Source organism: Centropristis striata, chromosome 17 (assembly GCF_030273125.1).
Source record: "Centropristis striata isolate RG_2023a ecotype Rhode Island chromosome 17, C.striata_1.0, whole genome shotgun sequence".
NCBI classification, from domain to species: Eukaryota; Metazoa; Chordata; class Actinopteri; order Perciformes; family Serranidae; genus Centropristis; species Centropristis striata.
In genome coordinates, this window is record NC_081533.1 from 27,633,442 (window position 1) to 27,653,746 (window position 20,305).

General features: G+C 37.0%; 2 protein-coding genes across 2 annotated transcripts in view; one reads left to right on the forward strand and one right to left on the reverse strand.

The window, feature by feature from the left end:
* Window positions 1-1,076, reverse strand: part of LOC131989250 (E3 ubiquitin-protein ligase TRIM39-like) — a 9,031-nt gene extending 7,955 nt beyond the window's left edge. The window contains exons 1-3 of the mRNA XM_059354440.1: window positions 1,064-1,076; window positions 803-885; window positions 454-525 (exon numbers count right to left, since the gene is read on the reverse strand). Coding sequence (XP_059210423.1) covers window positions 454-525; window positions 803-885; window positions 1,064-1,076 — 168 coding nt within the window. The remainder of the gene's footprint in view (window positions 1-453; window positions 526-802; window positions 886-1,063) is intronic.
* Window positions 1,077-11,544: 10,468 nt separating this feature from the next.
* Window positions 11,545-18,031, forward strand: LOC131989251 (interferon-induced very large GTPase 1-like). Its single transcript, XM_059354441.1, has 4 exons — window positions 11,545-11,595; window positions 11,712-11,772; window positions 11,865-12,122; window positions 12,567-18,031. Exons 1-4 carry the CDS (start codon window positions 11,545-11,547, stop codon window positions 17,237-17,239), a joined length of 5,043 nt encoding a protein of 1,680 aa, XP_059210424.1. The 3' UTR covers window positions 17,240-18,031.
* Window positions 18,032-20,305: the final 2,274 nt, after the last annotated feature.

The following is a 20,305-nucleotide window of genomic DNA, read 5'->3' on the forward strand; positions in this document are numbered from 1 at the left end:
TTCGCTACAATGCAAGTTAATGACAGTCATATTTCGTGGCTATTCCAACATATAAAGTGATTATGTACTGTTTTAGAAAATAAAACATATATTTCTCGCTAGAAATGTGATCAAAATCCATTTTTATGCAGAAACTAAGTCAAAATATTGTTTTTTTTCACTAAAAATGAGAGAACTGTCCGCCATGTTTTTTGTTCTGACCGCCGGGACCTTGAAAGTCACGTGACTTGGAACAAACCATTAGGAAAAAATATCCATGGAATAGCCACGGGATATGACTGTCATTAACTTGCATTGTAGCGAAATCCGTGTCAGTTTCACGGAAATTTGAGTGATTCTGTGGCTATTCCACGGATTTTGAGTTAAGCGAATCCGTGGCTATTTCACGGATTCCTGTGAGACCAGGTTGATTCATCACTCCTCATGTTGTCGTGTTATATATTGTAAATTCACCTGGAGCCCACTGAGGGTGGGTTTGTTCCATGGGGACGAGCTGGAAGTGCAACTTTTCTCCTGGAATTTACGCTATGAATGTAGAAAAGAATAAATTAATATAGTTAATATATTATAATGAATTAATATAGTTATAACCCTGATCAAAAAAGGTTGGGCCCTGTGTAAAATGTAAATAAAAGAATGCCTTAATTTCAGAATGAGTTTATGTTTTCAGGAAAAAAACAAAAGTTCCCAGTTTGAGGATTAGATATCTTGTCTTTGTACTGTAGGTCAGTCTTGCAAATTGCAGTCCACAGACATAGAGAGTGTACACCATAAAAGCATCAAATGAACCAACAAACACTACTACCTGCTTCCTGGTGAGTGAGGGTTCAGCCCGGCTCTTTGCAGGATTTGGTGTTTTTGCTGCCATCCTCCATCCAGAGTCAGCTGAGAGATACACAGCAGGTAAAGACAAGATAATATGAAACAGATCATAATCTGGCACTGCACAAAAAATAAAATGCATTAAATTAAGTTGCTCTTCATTATATCATATCCCAGACTGTGAAAAGGCATTTAGTACACAGACATTATTTAACCCCCAGGCATCAGTTTAATCTACTACCATCTTTAGTCATTTAGGAGAAAAATATCCACTTACAGAAATTGCTATAAAAACTGGACAGATTCATATTTTTTTCGTCTTTTTTTCTGTATAAATCTCTTCAAAAGCTTCAGCCCTGCTCAAAACTACCAAACATTCAATCATTCTAAGCATTTTAACCCTTTAAATGTCCATTTGATTACTTGATGTCACTGTTATTTATGACAAAAAAGAGAGTTTTTTCCAAATAACAAATGTTGTTGGGCTGGGGGATTTAAAAAAAAAATTGATATTTTTTTTTTATCAGTCTTGGATATGTAAAAGATTAGCCGGAATATTGACTTTGATGCATTATTACTTTTTGTGTAGCATCCGATTTAAAATGTACTACCTTCTTAAGTCATTAAGGACAAAAATATCCACTTCCAAAAACTGCTATTAAAATATTATAGATTAATATTTGTTGAAAGTTAAATATTTTGATCAACTTCTGTCCTGATCAAAAATATCAAATATTGAATAATTATCAGGATTTTAACACTTTAAATGCCAGGTTGATTACATGGTACTAATATTTTTATTTTTTATTTTACTGGCATTATCCAAACAAACAATGAAAATTATCAATGAAAATATCAGGACTGTTGTTGGTTAAAAGATTTAACTCAGTGAAAGAGGAAAAATATTATTAATATATAATTTTATGAATGTTATTTGATCCTTTAAGTACATCAGAGCAACTTTAAAAAAAAAAAATGAATGTCCCGATCTGACTCATCCACACTGCATCCCTAAAAAGCTCCATCATATCCAGTCACTGTAGCCAAGTCCATATTAATGCAAATAGTTTAAAAGCACAATATGTGCAGATTATGATTTATAAATCAGTGTGGTAAAAAGCTCATACAAAAAAAAAATCCACTTTTTACAAAACGTCAGTCTTACTGCTTTCAAACACTTGAGCAGTTATGATCAATTCCTTAACAAAGCAAAGTTAAAAAAGCATTAGATAAAGTACAGTGTACTACACAACACATTAATAAACAAAATCAAATCAGTTATTTATAATCTATGTAACAAGACTAAACATTCTGTGTGAACCATGAATACAGTGAAATGTGATCTGATAAATAAAATAACGTACTCACTGCTGCAGTGTGTTCCTTGTTTATCAGTCAAGTGGTACGACCAGTTTTTACGTGTCTGAACTTCAGACTTTGGCCTGACCAGAAATATTTTATTACAGAATTGACTGTCACAACCCACTTTAACAACTTTATGTCTACGGGAAGTCAAAACTAAATGGATTTACTGCCTCCAACAGATGTGGTAAAGTATTTAGGTCCCTTACTTCAGTAAAAGTACTAATAACACACTGTGAAATTAAGTAAAAATCCTGCATTTAAAACTTACTGAAGTAAAAGTACAAAAGCACTCGTTATGCAGAATGGACTCTTTCATTCATGGAATTCATGGATGGTTTTTTACACGGCCGCCAAATTTTGTTTTCATACACAATCCTCTGTTAATTGTGGTTAATTTTCATTGTCATATGTTTGGAAGAGATTGATTAATAAAGTTTTGAGAAGATATACACTTTATATGTCAAGAATAAATCACATTGTCAAAAAAATATTTTATTACAACTTCATGAGCAACCGTGTTTATTCCAAATATTAGATTATTTGTATTGATGCTTTATTGTAAGCAGCATGTTTATTGTGTAAAGGTATGACTCATTTAACTACTTTATATCCTGCTATGAAGTTTAATCCAATTTAAAAAAGTAAATCACTTTAAATCTAACATGTTTTTCATGTGAAATATTGACCTGATCTTGTACTTTAGTTACATTCCACCACTGCCTCCAACAATATGAATGTGTTGAAACAAAGGGCTGTAACAGACAAACAGTGGATAAAGATACAGAGGTCACACCCTGACCTGTTTCTGGGAACATTATATAACAATCTACAGTCACATGGTTAGACTTAAATTCAACTGCCTTAAGACAAAGACTACAAAATAAACCCAATTTACAGTCAAAACCTTCTTGAAGAATTTGGACTCCTGACCCCAGATATCTATAATTCCCGGCTACAGCTCTGTATGTGTGTCATATTTTATCAGATGATAAACTGCTGCCAAAGGACAAGAGGAACACAATGTTTATTGGGTACGAATGCACAATATCACACAACAGCCTGCAATACTCGTTTATGAAGCTTATAATATTCAACTCTACTGACATTGTGAATGCTTGCTTATGTTCAGGCACAAACCTTTCTTACTTCTGAGACAGGACTGCATCATTACTTCTCATGGATGCATTACCAAGCTGTCAGATGATGATGTTTAATTGTTCTATTTATGAAGTCTTTGTCTTGCATCTGATCAATCTGAGATATTATAGTGTGCTCATAGAATCATTGAAGAAGCGTTATCAATTTTTATATAGAGAATTAGCCAAGGAACAACCAATCTCAGCCCTCTAACTAATTAATAATAATGGTTGTGGATTGGGGATCATTTAACCTTTTCGACTCCACTGCTCCCTATTTTTGTCTCCCTATGAAGTCCATTCCCATTCTCAATTATGTCTCAAAAGTTGTTGCAGAAGTGTTTGGGTTGATGACATTTCTTACACAGATTTGGTGGTAAATTTAATAATTATTACATCTTGAGATTTAATAAAGGTGGCCTAAAATCCCTCCAAAATACAACATTAAACACCAAGATATTGAGACAGCAGAAATGTTCATGCTGTGAACTTGACATTTTGGAGATTTTTTGCAAAAGTTGCATCTTATGGTGATTCTTTAAATTGCTGAGAAGCTCTTTTATTATAATATCCCTAGAAAAGTCTGTCTCTAGGTATCTAGTTTGTGTTTGTGAAGTTTCATGAGGCTGTGATCATCCTAGAGGTCACTACAGGTCAATTTATACAGTGAGGTCAAGTTACAAGAAATGGTCTCACTAAAACTGGGCTCATTAAATCCACAAGTCTCCGCTTTCCAGTGTTATCCAATTTATGCAATTCCAAGACTCTTTAGGGACCCCAGTGTGCAGAAATATTCACATACAATAGGCAGAAATGTGTACTGAATGCACCCGTTTTGATTGTTATCAGACGATTTAATGGCCGTTATAAACATTCGTACAAGAATGGGTGAGTCAGCAGCTGGCGGGATGTGAAGATCCTTATCAGCCAATTTAATGGCAGCTCGCTGAAAATAAAGCAGTTTTGTTTAGTTAAAAGGCCGCAGTTTCCTTATGATTATGTTAGAAAAATGCTCTATCTCTGAGGTTAGGGCAAAACACTTCCTGGTTAGGTGTTCTAAAAGATAGTGAAAAATGAAAAGAAATGCACTGAAATGATACGAGGACGACCTAGATCCTGGAAAGGATTTTACTTTGCCCAGCCACGAGTTCAATTGAATTCAATTGGGCAACTTATAATTGTTCTTTCATGTCAGAGGGGAAACAGCTGATCAGTCATGAGTTAAATGTTCACTGAGTCAGAACTTATTTGGGAAAAGCGTTTCCATCTCCTGTTTAGTGCATTAACTATTTTTTAAGAAAAAAAACAAAAAACAAGGGTGCATAGAAACTTGTATAGGCTACACATTTTTGAAAGTTTCATGAAATGTTGGTGTTTCCATCAAGCTTTCCTCATGTGAATCTTCAAAATGTGCAGAGAAATTCACAGGTGGAGTCACAACTATTTTTGTCTTTTTGCTCTCCTCTGCCTTAAACAATCTCTGTTACCTTTCAAACCTGCTCCCTTCCAACTTTACCCTCTGTCTGGTTGGCAACCAGCGCATCGATACAGCCTCCTGCAGGGCCACATTCATCTGTATGAATTCACTCATACAATCACAGTCACTTGTGGGCGTCCTGGTGGCACACCGGGTAGAGACGTACCATAGAGAGACAATACTATAATAAAATGTGTGCTAGTGTATGTGAGACAACTGGCAATTAGTTGCTATTATTAATACAATGTCAAAGTGAAAATGTAACTATGAATATATTCTGAAGTTTACCTTGATTCTTAATCATATGAGGGATGTGTAACAAACACTGTGTGAATCTTACGGCCTCTGCAGCATAGCACTGTGCACAAAGTCATCTGAGGGCGGGTTATCACATTTAATGATGCAATTCACTGGAAACAGAATTTTCTCAGAAAACACGTGATTGTCTGTAAATCAAAAGTGTAAGTGTCTTTACTCGCTCCACCCATCAGAATAAAAAGAAGAAGTCTGGTCTATCTACATGAGAAGCCATTCACCTGTGACCACTGCATTGAAAAGAAATTCCTGCAAAGAGGAAAGCATGTTTTGCCATGGGCACACCTCTTCTACAAGGGTGTGTTACTGTTTGTTATTGTTTTGTCAGTCAGTTTTCTGTTATGTGAATGATGGGAGGACCTGAAAGACAAGATGAGTAACATAGCTACAAGCAGACATCTGTAGACAGATTTAGGCTGCATTTTAGATGAAAGTACACTTTGCGCAACCAATTTATCATATTCACTAAGGGGATCAACAAGCAAATGTCTTATGGTTGGCGATGTTAATGTTACAGAGATGTTCCCAAGAAACCATAAAGTTTGCACATAACAAAATATATTGTCATTCAATTGTTTCTGATGTATCCTCATGTTTGCTTAAGCAACTCAGTCATTGTTGTAGGATACGGGTACATTTGTTAGAGCCAGTCATGTATGGACTTTATTTTACCAGCCTTAAGGGTGAAGTTGTTTTGGGGTCTGGTGTGCTGACTGGAGGCATCGATGCAATATACGTACTGCTGCTATAAACACATTATTGCTCAAATACAGGGAATGGGTGTTTGTATTAGCTGTTGTTTTGTCCCAAAGGTCAATAAATGACAAAAAATTAAAAAGGCCCTGTATGGCAGAATTGAATGATCCAGGTGAAAGCCCGAGTACTTTAATAAAATGTGTGTAAATAAATTGTGTATGTGAGACAACTGGCAAAAAGTTGCTATTATTAATAAAATGGCAATGTGAAAATATAACCATGAATTCTAAATGGAAAAACTGGGCCTATGGAACTTATATATACGCCTGTCATTTTAATTTTTTAAAAGGTGACTGAAATGCAGATTTCGGTCTGCATTACATAATAACTACTTAAAGGCAAATTGTGAACCTACAAAGCCCTGAATAACCTTACAGACTAACGTCCCACTTGCCACCTTATCATCTGATGCCAAACTTCTGACCCCCATCACCAGGACCAAGCACACTGTGGAGGAGAGAGGGTGCTGCTGCCCCAATCCTCTGGAACTAACTCCCTCCAAACATCTGCAACTCAGACTCACTCCATAAATTTAAAAATCTTTTTAAAACCTAACCTGAACTGTCAAAAAACTGAACTGTCTCTGCTTTTCGTGGATTTTATGTACAATTTTGAGTATCTTTAAAAACGCTATATAAATCAGATCAGTTATTTTTTACTTATCATTGACCTTGACGTTTTCATTTTTAAAACTACTATTAAACCTGCATGTCTTGGGACTGTGGGAGGAAGCCAAAGCATCTGGAAAACACACTTACACAGAGGGAACAAGCACAGTCCACACAGAAAGAAAAAAAATTAATTAAATCATTTGTTTTGACTTAGGTCCTTTAAAAGTCTTAATCATTTCAAAACAACTGATCACCTTGTCAGAAATTTTAAATGTATGAAATGAATCGAGGTGGAATTTTCTGTTAATTTACAGCACATTCTTTCTTTCTTATGTTGCACACTTAGATCACATTACTTTAATAACATGTGTGCCTGTGTATGTGAGACAACTGTCAAATAGCTGCCATTATTAATACAATGTCAATGTGAAAATGTAACTGTGAATATATATATATATATATATATATATATATATATATATAATATATTTTTAGATTACCTTGATACTTAATCAAATGAGGGATGTGTAACAAACACGGCCTCTGCAGCATAGCACTGTGCACAAAGTCATCTGAGGTCTGTGTTTAATACATTTACTGGAAATAGAATTTTCTTTTCTCAGAAAACACGTGATTGGCTGTAAGTGTCTTTACTCGCTCCACCCATCAGAACAAAAGTCTCTATCTAGCTCTGTCTACATGAGAAGCCATTCAGCTTTGACACCATTGAAAAGAAATTCCTGCAAAAAGGAAAGCATGTTTTGCCATGGGTACATCTCTTCTACAAGGGTGTGTTACTGTATGTTATTGTTTTGTCAGTCAGTTTTCTGTTATGTGAATGATGGGAGGACCTGAAAGACAAGATGAGTAACATAGCTACAAGATGGCTCTTACACATCAACCTGAGTCCTTTGACTATGATCAACCCTCATTCCTACACAGATGATAAGAGGAAATCAAGTTGTTCGATCAACACAATGAATAATTTGTGATATAGGCTTTTCGTGATTGAGTTACTAAACATTAATAACTGGACTGAAAATGTAACCTTGATGAGCACACGGTCCATCAACATGCCGCCCGTAGCAAGCAGTGTTTCCAACTCCTCAGTAGGGAAAATATCTATTGGCTGTCAAAGTCGCTTAAATATGTCATCCCCTAATTTGCATTATTTGCCATGTGCATGTTATTGTAATGGATGCTGTAGGACAGAGGGAATGTCATGGTGAGAGAGACACAAAGTGAGTAAAAAACACTCTAAATATAGCCTGGCTAACACCAGACTATTCTCAAATGAGATCTAGTCTGGCAACTAGCAATGGATTTCTCCGTAGAGGAGGTGTGGTTTACGATCCTCCAGAGCCGTTTATTGGGCGCTTAGAATGTCTATCAAAGCGTCTGTAGGTAGCTCTTAGCCAATCAGATCAGTTATACCAGATGACGTATGTAGAGCTACAGAAATGGATGTTTGTTGTGTGTGTGTCTGTGAGAGAGTGTTGTTTGCTGCTTTGCTCCTCCAGTTCTCGTTTTCTACAAGATTATTTATTTTCACGCTTTATTCCCCCTCATGTCATTCAGCCACACACATCCACTGATTTTATGGGCAATAAACAAGCTGCTGCGGGTCTCTGGGGGCTCCGCTGTCCGCAGTAGCGGGGCTATTAGCCGCTAGCGGCTATTAGCTATTAGCCGCTAGCGGCGCTAATAGCCCCGCTACCATAACGCCGGTGATCTCAGCAGAGCCGCCGAGAGACCTTTCGCCTTTCAACTTTCAACTTTCGCTCTAAACTATTTTAGTTTAGAGCGAAAGACACCATCTACAGCTAAAGAGAGTTTCACGTCTGCAGCAGCCATGTTGGATCCGGAAAACTACAAGCTTCCAAGTGCCGAGTAGTACGCGTCATCGTCTTGCCGTCCCTCCCCGCTCTGTGATTGGATCCCTAAAACAGGGCTAAGAATGCTTCCTGGTTTCCAGACCCCGCCGCAGTTCGAAATTAAATTCGAGCGCGCAAGGCAGTCTGGGTATACCCAGGCTACTCTAAATATGATGAGAACTACAAATTCCAATCTTCATCTTTATCTGGCCTTGGGACCGGCAAACCTGACCCAAAAGAGACTCTGGCTGTATCCCAGTGTCAAGGAAGGATCCTCGAACGGCTGGATTTGAAAGATACTACATCATCAACATCTATCGAAGGACTGTCCAAATGTCCAGGATCCTCCAGAGGACAGAGTCTTTCTTTTGCCCAAATTCCAAGGATGCTCGTCTGTATCCTCCGTGCGCCCCGAGTACCCATAAAGCCTTGCGCACACCGGTCTACAGGGAGATTTAAAAAATGGCAGGGAAGAAACGGTGACACCGGCAGCACAATATGAATTTAAACATGTATTTTCACTGAATATTTGTTATCACATAACTAACAAAACTTGTGTTCACAGTCAAGCAAAAACATATGCAGAAACAAATGCCAGAATATTTAGCTAAGATATAATAAGCTTCATCTTGATACATTGCCAGTTAAGTTAATTGCTGAAATTATTAATCATGAATTCATATCTATGCGTCAGTCTGATGATGTACTATGTGCAAAGAATACGTAGCTATGTCATTCATAAAGTTATACATGTTTATTGTGTTAACAGGGACCAACAGTCCATGGCATTTAGGTTATTAGATTAGATATTAGATTTTTTAACCATCTCATTGACGACCGGTTCATGATGGGGCCGCTGTACAATGGTAAAGTTTACATATCTTAAAGTAAATTACCACAGAATTACTCGTTGTATATTGATATGTGATTATTGTCTGGACAAAGACACATTACTTAGACTGAGAATTAATTTTTTTCAAAGGTAAACAACTTGGCATTTAGTTTGTTCTTGTTTATATAGTGTAAAGCTAAAGCAAAAATACATTATAAAAACTATTTCAGCAGCCATATGTTTTTAAGTCACCTGAGAAAATATTGTTTTATAAAAATGCACAATTGGGATGTTTGAGAACAGTTTAATTTGAGAATTTGAGCACAAACAGAGCAGGAGGTCACACAATATTAACACTTTAACATATATTGACGCTGCACAATCCAAATAGTATGTGGTCCTGCCAACGTGTTTCAAATGAATACATTTAACTTTTCACTGTATCTATTATTTATGATCTATGTTCTCAAAAGATTAAATTCAACTCACCCCGTGCTGCCATTTAATACAAGTAAGATTCTAAATGATCAGCAAGAGAGGGACACACAGAGAAGAAACAAAGTGCATTTATCATATGATATTATTCCACATTTGCCGTTTAGTTTTTATAGGCTAGATGACAAAAAAAGAACATGATTAAGTTCTACAGTTCAGGGATGTCATAACTGCGTAAAGTTAAATGTGTCAGACATTGACAAGCTTCTGAAACTTCCACTTGTTCTGAATAAAGTTTTGTTGACATACTGGATATTGGTGAGGATGGGTCAGTCAAATCCTGGAATATCGTTTGCTCCCTTAGGCAAAGGGAGGTTACCAGGTGGTAAGTTTCACTTTCTCTGAGAAACAGAAACTGTACAGGTAGAATAAAAGGAGACAATAAGCAAATTCATTGTCAGGGAAGCAGAGTGTGTTATTCTCAGGGCTAATACACAGCCCACAACGGCATTTTGCATTCACAGCACTGGATAAAAGATCAACTTTATTTTACCATGGATGAACATCTCCTAAGGTAGGCTATACAATCTGTGTATCTTCTGTTCAATCCATATCCTTTTGGAAATCAAAACACGGATAACGAAAAGTGACCTGTTTTTAAATAATCAACCTTTCATTTACATTATACATTATACAAGACTCCCACTTTTCTCTTCTTTTAAACACAATGCATGACCAGGATATCAAGCATGAGAATAAGGGCCCGAATGTTGATTTTGAAAATTTACATTTTGCAATTTAGTGGTCATGTGGTCAGGATTCTATGACCCCGAGGTTCCCGCGACCTCTTTCATTAGGTCCATGCGGTTCCATGCAAAACGCAGCAGCACAGGCACGCTTTCTCATTTGATTACATTTCAAACATGGACACATACACGCTTATATGTTTATATGATATGTCCATGGACAAAAATATGTTGTATATTACTGCAGTCAAGCCAAATCGAAACTATCCATAATCAAAGACTCATTTTACTTTGGGTAGACAGTGGACATCTTCAGGATTTCCCTCAGCTGACTGCAAGACATTCTGATGTATAATTTCAAAATTAAAGCCTTTTGAAATCTCACATATTATACCATTTTTAATTAGAGGAAAAATAGCAGATTATCATAGATTTCAAAAGGATTTTATTTAGAAATTATAAATCAGAATGTCCTGTAATCAGCTGCGGAACATCCTGAGGATGCCCACTGTTCACCTAAAGTAAAATGAGTCTTTAATTATGGATAGTTTCCTTTTAATTGCAATTTGAAATTAGATGGAAATACAGTTAAACTGGAAAACTGCTTTTATTTTGAAGGCCGTTCTAACATGTTGGTACCTCAATGTCCAGTAAATACATGCATCATGAAAACAAGTGGCGGCTGGCTTGACTGTATTTTCCGAACTGGGGGTGGCTTGACCGCAGTTCTTCTTCTGGGGTTGTGAGTATGCCGAACACTCATGCTCGAGCAGTTCTGCACAGTGCACACCAATCTCAGCCAGATGATCAGATAGGCCCACGTCTGCATATGTAATTCTGTTTCGGAATAGATCAATAATATAATCTATAAATATAGACAACTTCAACATAAAATCAAACTTGTTTTTTAATTTTTCATGTTTTGTTTTCCAAACGGATATGGATTGAACGGAAGATACACACACAGATTCTATAATTAATTTGTCTGTCATTGTTTTGCTTTTAAGACTTAAAATAGTGTTTAAATGCTGAGTCATTTTTGGTCTATATTGTCATCTAGCAGGTTGCAGAGTACACTTAAAATATGGAAAGTTGTTGTCGAACAATGTGTTATAGTGATATTATTTTATTTCTTCCAGTGAGAGGCTTTATGAATAATCTGGACCAAGTGTGGGATGGCTGAGAGTGAACCCACAATGGAGAACTCTGATTCAGCTGATGAGGAGGTAAACTGTTTGATAACAAAAGAATTCCAAACATATATTTAAACTATAATTCATCTTTTCTGAATTGGATTATGAATTGGATTATAAATTAAATACATGTTTTCCTAATTTCCAAGGAGTTCAATGATGTTCCTAATAGAAATCAAAGCAAAGCAACCTCACTATCTGTGACCACAGGTAAGCCTGAAAAACAAAAAGCACTTTAAAGTACAGCCAAACATTGACAGAACTTGAATTTCCAGAAAAGTGAAACCATCTATCATTCACAGAGCCCAGCCCTCCTGTGCAGATTTCAGTCGATGAGATCAGCAGTGAGGCACTGTCTCTGAGTTGGGACACCCCTGCTGGTGGAGTGAAGAGTTACATTGTGACTTGTTGCAGTGAGGGAAACATTGTGCAAGAGTTGGCAACAGACAGAAACAGACTGACTCTCAACCTGATGCCAGGGGTGTGTTACTCTCTGCAGGTTTCTGCACAACTTCCAAATGGAGGAACAAGCAAGCTAGCTGTAACATCTGTTCGCAAAAGTAAGTAAAATAAATCATAATTGCAACAAGAAAATAATTTTCTACAAAGTCACAGTCAGGGCAAAACACACATTTATATTAGAGACTTATGTAATTATGATATGAACCAACAAGTTCAAGAGTAGGGCTGTAGTGGTACAGCATAATAAGAGTAAATTCACCCTTTCCTTAGGTCATCAGGGAGGCCCACTCAAAGCCAATGCAAAAACTCTGTGATGTTACACTAACACAAACACACAAAGCTAAAAGTAAAGTTGCACAAGAAAAAACAGAAAACATCACTTAACCCTTTAGTGATAGTGAAAACTGTACCAGCCCCTGGTTTCAACCCCCATTCTGGATTAAGCTCAGGCCAAGAACAAAGGAAAAATTACACATATTAGGTGGTGTTGCTTTTACAATAATCAATGATGATTTGAATAGTTGTCGTTCTCATGTCAACAGAGCCATACCTAGAGATGTTATTGAAGGATCTGGGGTTGGAGCAACACTACAAGGAGAAGCTATCACTGAGCACAGTCCTTCAGATTGACCAGAAGACCATTACTGATGAACCTGCCAGGCGTAATTCAGATCTTCCATGGTATTTTCTGAAGAAGCTCATGATGGTTAATGTGACAGCTAGGAATGTGAAATGTACATCAGGATGTGAGTCAGACTTTGATGATCCAGCAGGAAATACAGAGTCAGATGATGATGATTCGTGTGACAGTCAACACTTAGATGACATAAACCCCCTTGACATAATCACTGCTCTCTTTCTGTCTTCAGATGGTTTTGTGCAGCAAGAAATGGCACTCAAAATGTCTATGTGTCAGTTTTCTGTGCCACTGTTGCTTCCCAATTGTGACACAAAGCAGTGCACACTGATGCTTTGGGCCATGAGAGACATTGTTAAAAAGTACAGACCTCAGTCACTTTCAGAATCCAAGGGCTTCATTGAAGAAAGAATAGTTCTCTCTGAACTTCCAATGATATCTTTTGTGAGGCTGGGCGAGTGCTCTTTGTCCAAGTCAGAGATCCTCAACAAGCTTCTGAGCAATTCTCAGCAGTACCACGACACGTTTGTCCACCATAATATGGAGTGTGGTGACAGTCCCAAAAAAATATCCAATGGACTGGCTGAAATCACTTGGTACCTTCCCTGTGGGACAAAAAACATGGATGTCTTCAGTAAGCCAGTAGCCATAGCCAACCTTCATGGGGACATTGCTTCAGTTGAGACACAATTTTCTTTTTTGTGTCAGACATCAGAAGCAGTTTTTGTGTTCTTTGACAATTTGGACTCTGAGTGTAAGATTCTTACCAACCAACACCACAAGGCACAGATCTTCTTGGTCGGTAACCAACAAAGCACTCCCTCCAGTAAAGATGCTCGAAAAAAGGTAGCAACCAAGTTCGGCTTTAATAAGAGCAATGTCCTTTTGAAGGCTAAGAACATGAATGATGCAGACTTTGTCAAAGATTTGCGAAAAAAAGTCAGTTATGTAGTTGAGAACTCAAAGATGAAGATGAGAATAGAGCAGATGGCTGACATTGCCCATGAACTGGGAATCAAGGTTGATGAAGACTCTTCAGAGTGCCAGAATGCCAAGAAAAATGCAGATGCCATCACTGCAGAGATTCACGACATCCTTAAATACAAAGAAGATCAGCTACCCTTGCAAGGCCAAATATGGAAGGAACTGACTCGCTTAGAGAAAGAAGAATTTCGGCTTCGAAATGTTGGGTCTCAGGACATAGAAAAGTACAAAAGTGATCTCCAGGTACAGAAAACAGAACTTCGGGAAAAGCACTCAAATTACATGTCAAATGCAATGACATGCTTCATCAACTCAATATCAAGTCCAGGGATAGAGAGGTGCTATTTCCTAAGATGGATGCGAATGAACCTTGATAATGTCTCTCGCTTAAAACTGTCTGGCCTCAGGGAGCAGTACAAAGAAAAATGCAAAAATTCAGAGAACAAAGAGGAGATCAAAGACATTGACAGACAACTTTCCAGCAGCTCACTGGGGACTGAACACTTCTTCCGTGAAATGGGTCAGATCTATGAAGCTTCACTTTCTCTTACAGAAACAGATCCATCACGTCAACAATTACAGTATCTGCCCAAACTTTGTGCAGAATTGTTGCTTGATGGATTTCCAGTTGAGCTTGTAGATGGAGATGCATCCAACATACCTCTCAGATGGGTGAGTGATGTTCTCTCTCAGCTCAATGACTTGGTGTCTCCTAAGAGTAAGATACTAGTGGTCACGGTTCTTGGAGTTCAGAGCACAGGAAAGTCTACTCTCCTCAACACCATGTTTGGAGTGCAGTTTGCAGTCAGCAGTGACCGATGCACTCGAGGTGCCTTTATGTTGCTCATCAGAATCGATGAAGATGTCAGAAAAGAACTCAACTGTGACTTCATGGTGATCATTGACACTGAGGGCCTAAAGTCACCAGAGCTTGCACAGCTGGACAATAGCCATGAGCACGACAATGAGCTTGCAACACTTGTTGTGGGGCTGAGTGATATCACCATCATCAATATTGCAATGGCGAACTCCACAGAAATGAAGGACATCCTACAGATAGTTGTGCATGCCTTCCTCAGGATGAAAGAGGTGGGCAAGAAGCCCAAATGTCAGTTTGTTCACCAGAACATTTCAGATGTTTCGGCCCATGAGAAGAACTTACGAGACAGGAAACTACTCTTGCAACAGTTGAATGAGATAACCCAGGCAGCAGCCAAAATGGAAAAGAAAGAGGAGAACAAGAGCTTCACTGATGTGATGGAGTACAGTCCAGACACTGGGAACTGGTACATCCCTGGACTCTGGAATGGAAACCCACCAATGGCACCAGTCAATGCAGGGTACAGCGAAGCTGTGTATGAGCTCAAGAAAAACATCATCCAAATTTTGGGAAGTTGTGCATCATCTGCCAATAATATCTCAGAGTTTACAGAGTGGATGAAAAGCCTGTGGACTGCTGTAAAGCATGAAAACTTCATCTTCAGCTTCAGGAACAGCCTGGTGGCTGATGCATACATGAGGCTCTGCACAGAATACAACCAATGGGAATGGGAATTCAAGAAAAACATGTACACATGGGTTACAAATGCTGAAACAAGAATTTCCAACTTTGGCACATTTGCTGTGAAATCTGAAATGTCTGACATGAGAGAACTTCTGGCACATTTGAAAAGTGAAGCTAGCACTGAGCTGATTAAATGGGAGACAGAGATTCTTAACAACCTGACACAGTACTTCAAGCAAACGGAGGGTCACGTCTATCTAGTGGAAGCATACAGGGAGGACTTTGTAAACAGTGCCAAGAGTCTTCGACAAGAAATGCAGAACTCAGTGTCCAATCAACTTACAGCAGCAGCCGACATCAGACAGGGAATGGCAGAACTTGATAGAATCAAGGAGAATCACACAAATGAATTAGAAGGGAGAGTGCGTGCACTGATTGGCAAATGTCGGGAAAAAAAATGTGAGATGAATGGTGAAGATCTGGACGACGAATTTAACAATATGTGGGAGGAAATGGTGAGGGAACTTCACTTTTTGAAGCAAAAGCCCATAAATATCATTGCGATGGTGCAACTCTACCTGAGGGATAATCTACAGCATAAGGGGAGTCATGTTTGTCAATTATTAGGTGAGAAAAGCCTGAAAGACTGTGGAGTGGGGCATTTCACATATACAGTGGAAAGACGTTTAGAACAGTTTACACATATATTATACAGCTTCTTCAACATTGAAGATCATGTAATGGCTGTACAAAAACTTTCTGACAGCATCATAATGACTTGCTCACAGTTAGTGACTGAAAAAATGGAAAGAAAGAACAATTACCACGACACTTACATCCAGGAGATCCTACACACGATTGATGAAAAGTTGCAAAACAATCAGGAGATCAAGACAGAGACTGAGTTTGAAGTTTCTCTGAAACAGCACATCTGTGGATTTGCAGCAAGAGAGTTTCAAAAAATGCATGAAGATTTCATACAAGTGAATGATCCCTACAGATGTCTGGATCGAAACAAAGAAAAGTTTTGTGCTGATTTTAAAGATGTGTTCCATGAACGAGACCAGTGCCAGAAGAAGGCAAAAGAGTTCACAGAGCGCTGCCTGAGGCCTGCAGTCGAGGACTTTGTCAACCGTTCTTTGGGTCCTGATATCATTGGTGAAATGCTGTCAAGTAAGCAGTTCAGCACAAGAATGTTCCTCCAGTATTCAATCCTGCTGGATTTGCTCTCAAAGCGTGACTTTGAAAACTATCAGAGCTATATTCTCTCATATGAGGAGTACGTAAAGAAGTGGATCCTCGACCAAATAGTGAAACGTTTCTCAAAGGGGTCTACAACGTTTGAGTTTGAGGATCAACATATCAAGTCAATCATCAACAGCATAAATGATGCTATCAACAAAGCTAAAGGAAAGAGTGGCGACTTCAAGACATTTGTAGAGGGTATCTGTCAGGAACTAGGAGATAAACTGGTCATTTCCCAGGATGCTCTTCATGCTTTCATGATCCTGAACGATGCAGACCAGGAACAGTTTGCTCACTGGCTCACTGACTGTGTGAAGGTGATGGCAGAAGGTCTGAGAGAGACGTTTAAAGAAACAAACATCCAAATGAAACTAAAAAATTTTCATGTGAAGCCTCAGAGCGTGCTTTTCACCAGACTGATTGGATGTGGTAAACAGTGTCCATTCTGCAAAGCACCTTGTGAGGCAGGAAGAAAAGATCACACTGAGCACTGGACGTCATTACACAGACCACAGGGTCTGGGTGAAGGCAGGAGTGCTACGACAGAAAAACTTGTCACTGATATATGCTCCTCCCTTGTGACCAGTGACATCCACTTTCACTGCAGGGAAACAAATGATGAGAGGCACCCCTACAAACAATACACAGAAATATTCCCAGACTGGAGAATTGCTCCAGATGTCAGCCTTCAAGCATCAGACTACTGGAAATATGTGATGAAAAAATTCAATACTAAGTTTGCTGAAGCATACGATGCAGAGCCTGCTGATATTCCTGCAAGTTGGAAGGCTATCACATCTAAACAAGCAGAAGCGAGCCTCAAAGAGTCCTTTCACATCCAGTGAGAGAGTACAGACTGTGGTCCGAAGTGCTCATCCTCCTGATATACTCTCATTATCCTCCCATGGATATTTTGATCTTCCTGGTTTTGTATGATATATAAGAGAAGCACAAACATGCTGTATATACAAAGACAATAATGAAGAAACTGTGAGCAGAGCTTGGAAAGGGGGACACAAGAGAAGATCGCTCTTGTGAAAATGTTGCTGTGGGCTTTTTTGAATGCTTTTTGATAAGTTGAGTCAATATACATTAACTATAATATGCGAGGTAATGGAAAGTGGAAACAATAGTTACCTTTAAACTGTCATATTATGACAATACAACATTGAGGATAAGTATCATATTGGTGTTGTCTTTTCTCTGTCTCTCCATTTGGGTATAATATGGAATTTTCTTGATTTTTAATGTCTGTTTTTCTTTCAGTTCAATTCCAAATATTTGAATTTAGTTAAATTTACTTCAAATTTGGAACATTTGTTTTTTGTTTCTGCAACATATAAAAATGTTATTCATATATACATGAGAGAAAGTGTGATACGTTTGATGTGTAATTTTTTTTAATTTTTAAAGTCAGTATTTAGAATCTCTTTATTTTTGTTATCTCATGCAAAATATTGACTTTGATTCCACACCATTCAGACTTGATGTGGTATTGTCAAAACAGGACAAAACTTTTTGTTGAAGTATCATATTTGATTGTTTATTCAAAATTAAGAATTAACTTCTTGTTGTTTCTGTGACTATCTGATGCAAAATGTTAATATTTCCAGAGTATTAAGAAATCATTCAGTCTAAATGTTAACATGTACGTCATATATGACAAAATCTAATGAGGATAATGTGTCATTTCCTTGACTCAAAACTGTAATTTCTTTGGGGGTTTTTCAATTCCAATTTCAAATATTTACATTTTTAACCTCATGTTATCGTCTACTCCTACCTTACAATGTTTGCTTTTTAAAAAAATGATATGTCATCTTTTTTCACTCAGAATATAAAATCTCTTTAATTTTAAGTATCTGATGTATTTTTTATTTTAAACACCACTCAGGTTTAGTTTGGTATATTCGCTTTTTTTTACTCAGAATTTAGCATCTGTTTGTATTTGTCCCTGTAAAATATTCCAAATATTTAGTTTTAAGTTCATGTTATGTCTTTTACTACAAAGAAATTGTTTTTGTTTCCGTGTAGCACCTGATGCCACATATCTGCTTATTTTTGAATCAATAAAAATATATATGTTCAGTCAAAATTTAGCATTACCATCATTAATGCATGACAGGAAATGTGTTTTAATCAAGTTTAATACAATACTCACCCTTTTTTAATATTCAGAATGAAGAATCTCTTGCTTTTTGTTTGTTTAATGCATTTTATTCAAAATATTGCATATACATATACATTTTAAAGGAATTAAAAATATCATTCATTCTATATGTAGTACTGTCAACATGTATACATTCATACTTGTGTGAACTTATTCAATAAAGAGACAAAATGGGCAGACTGGCTATGAATGTCTTTAATGTTTCCCAGATGAGAATCACAGCATACAGTGTATAATAACTTCTAAAGTAAACAGAAATATCATCACCTCATTTATTTATATAATTTTACTATACTTTTTGAAAATAATCATCTTTTTAAAATTCCATTATTTAACATTTTTCTTCATCTCAAGTCTTTTCATCTCAAGGTTTCTGAATTCAACAAAGAATGTAAAAACAAGACAACAGGTGCAAGTTTGCAATGGAGACCAAGCTGGAGTTTATTTATAAATAAAAAGAATATATGTATATGAATATCGATATGTTGTGTTAACATATGGTTGTATCTACCAGTATTAACAGATGAAATGCAGTGAATTTTATTTAAATTAGTATTAGTTTATTTGGTAGTTCCCTTCATTATTCTTGTCTAGTATATAGAATAGATTTGATTTGATCTATTTGCTGGTTAGGATTTAGTCTCCTGTTTATTTGCATTTTTCTCTCTTGGACGAGCAACTGCAATGATACAAATTTGTGTAATTAGCATAAAATAAAGATGAAATAACATGCTATTGTCTTTGGTTTGTGAGATCTCAACTAGATATTTGAACAGCTGGAGAAAGGGAAGACACAAGATGTTTCTTTCAGACAATAACATATTTATTAATACCCCCACCAACCCCAGAATTGTTCCACCACCATCAACACTACGTCATCTGTCCAATCCAATCCATCATTTCCTCTTTTAGAGACTTCTTTAAAAAAACAACCAACAAAAAACAAAAACATTTAAAGTAAATATAAAGTAAAAGTAATAATCTTTGTTAAAAAAAATATATTTTTTTTTAAAACACCGGCTGGCATTTCGGTCTCTTTTGTGTTAAAAGGGAAGGGAAAGGATCTCATTCCTTAACAAATGGTCTAACATTCCTTTTATTGTGCAATTTAAGGCACTATAATTGTTTTTTTTAGCTTTCATGAATACACTTCTATTCACCTTACACTGTAAAAAGTGTTTGTAGAAATTACAGTAGAATGCTGTCAAATTGCATGAGAAATACAGCCTAAAATAAAAAATTGCATATCACCATAATAGACACTTTTAATTACTGTAAATCACAGAATAGAACAAAACTTTTGAAAAACACACAGTTTTACTGTAAAAATATTTTTAAAAATCATGTAAAATGAATGGAGAAATACCATATTGTCTCAAGGACACAATTACTTTTAAATAAAGGGACTATTCAGTCTAAATTACAGTTTTTGCTGATATTTACATTTAAATTTACAGTAGAAAACCCACTCACTGTAATTTTTACGGTGAAATTCTGGCAACCACAGCTGCCGGTATTTTACCGTAAATTTAACAGATTATTTTTTACAGTGTATCTCACTGTTAGAATGTCTGCCATATTTCCTGGAGAAATGCACTTGTTTATCCACTTCCCACTGGAATCTGTCATTTCAACCCTCGGTACCTTTCCACCATCGGTTCTCTGGTTATTTGAGTAAGAGCCTTCCCCTCTCCCTCACCAGAACAAGGGGAACAGGCCCCTTCACAAATTGTGTCCAGTT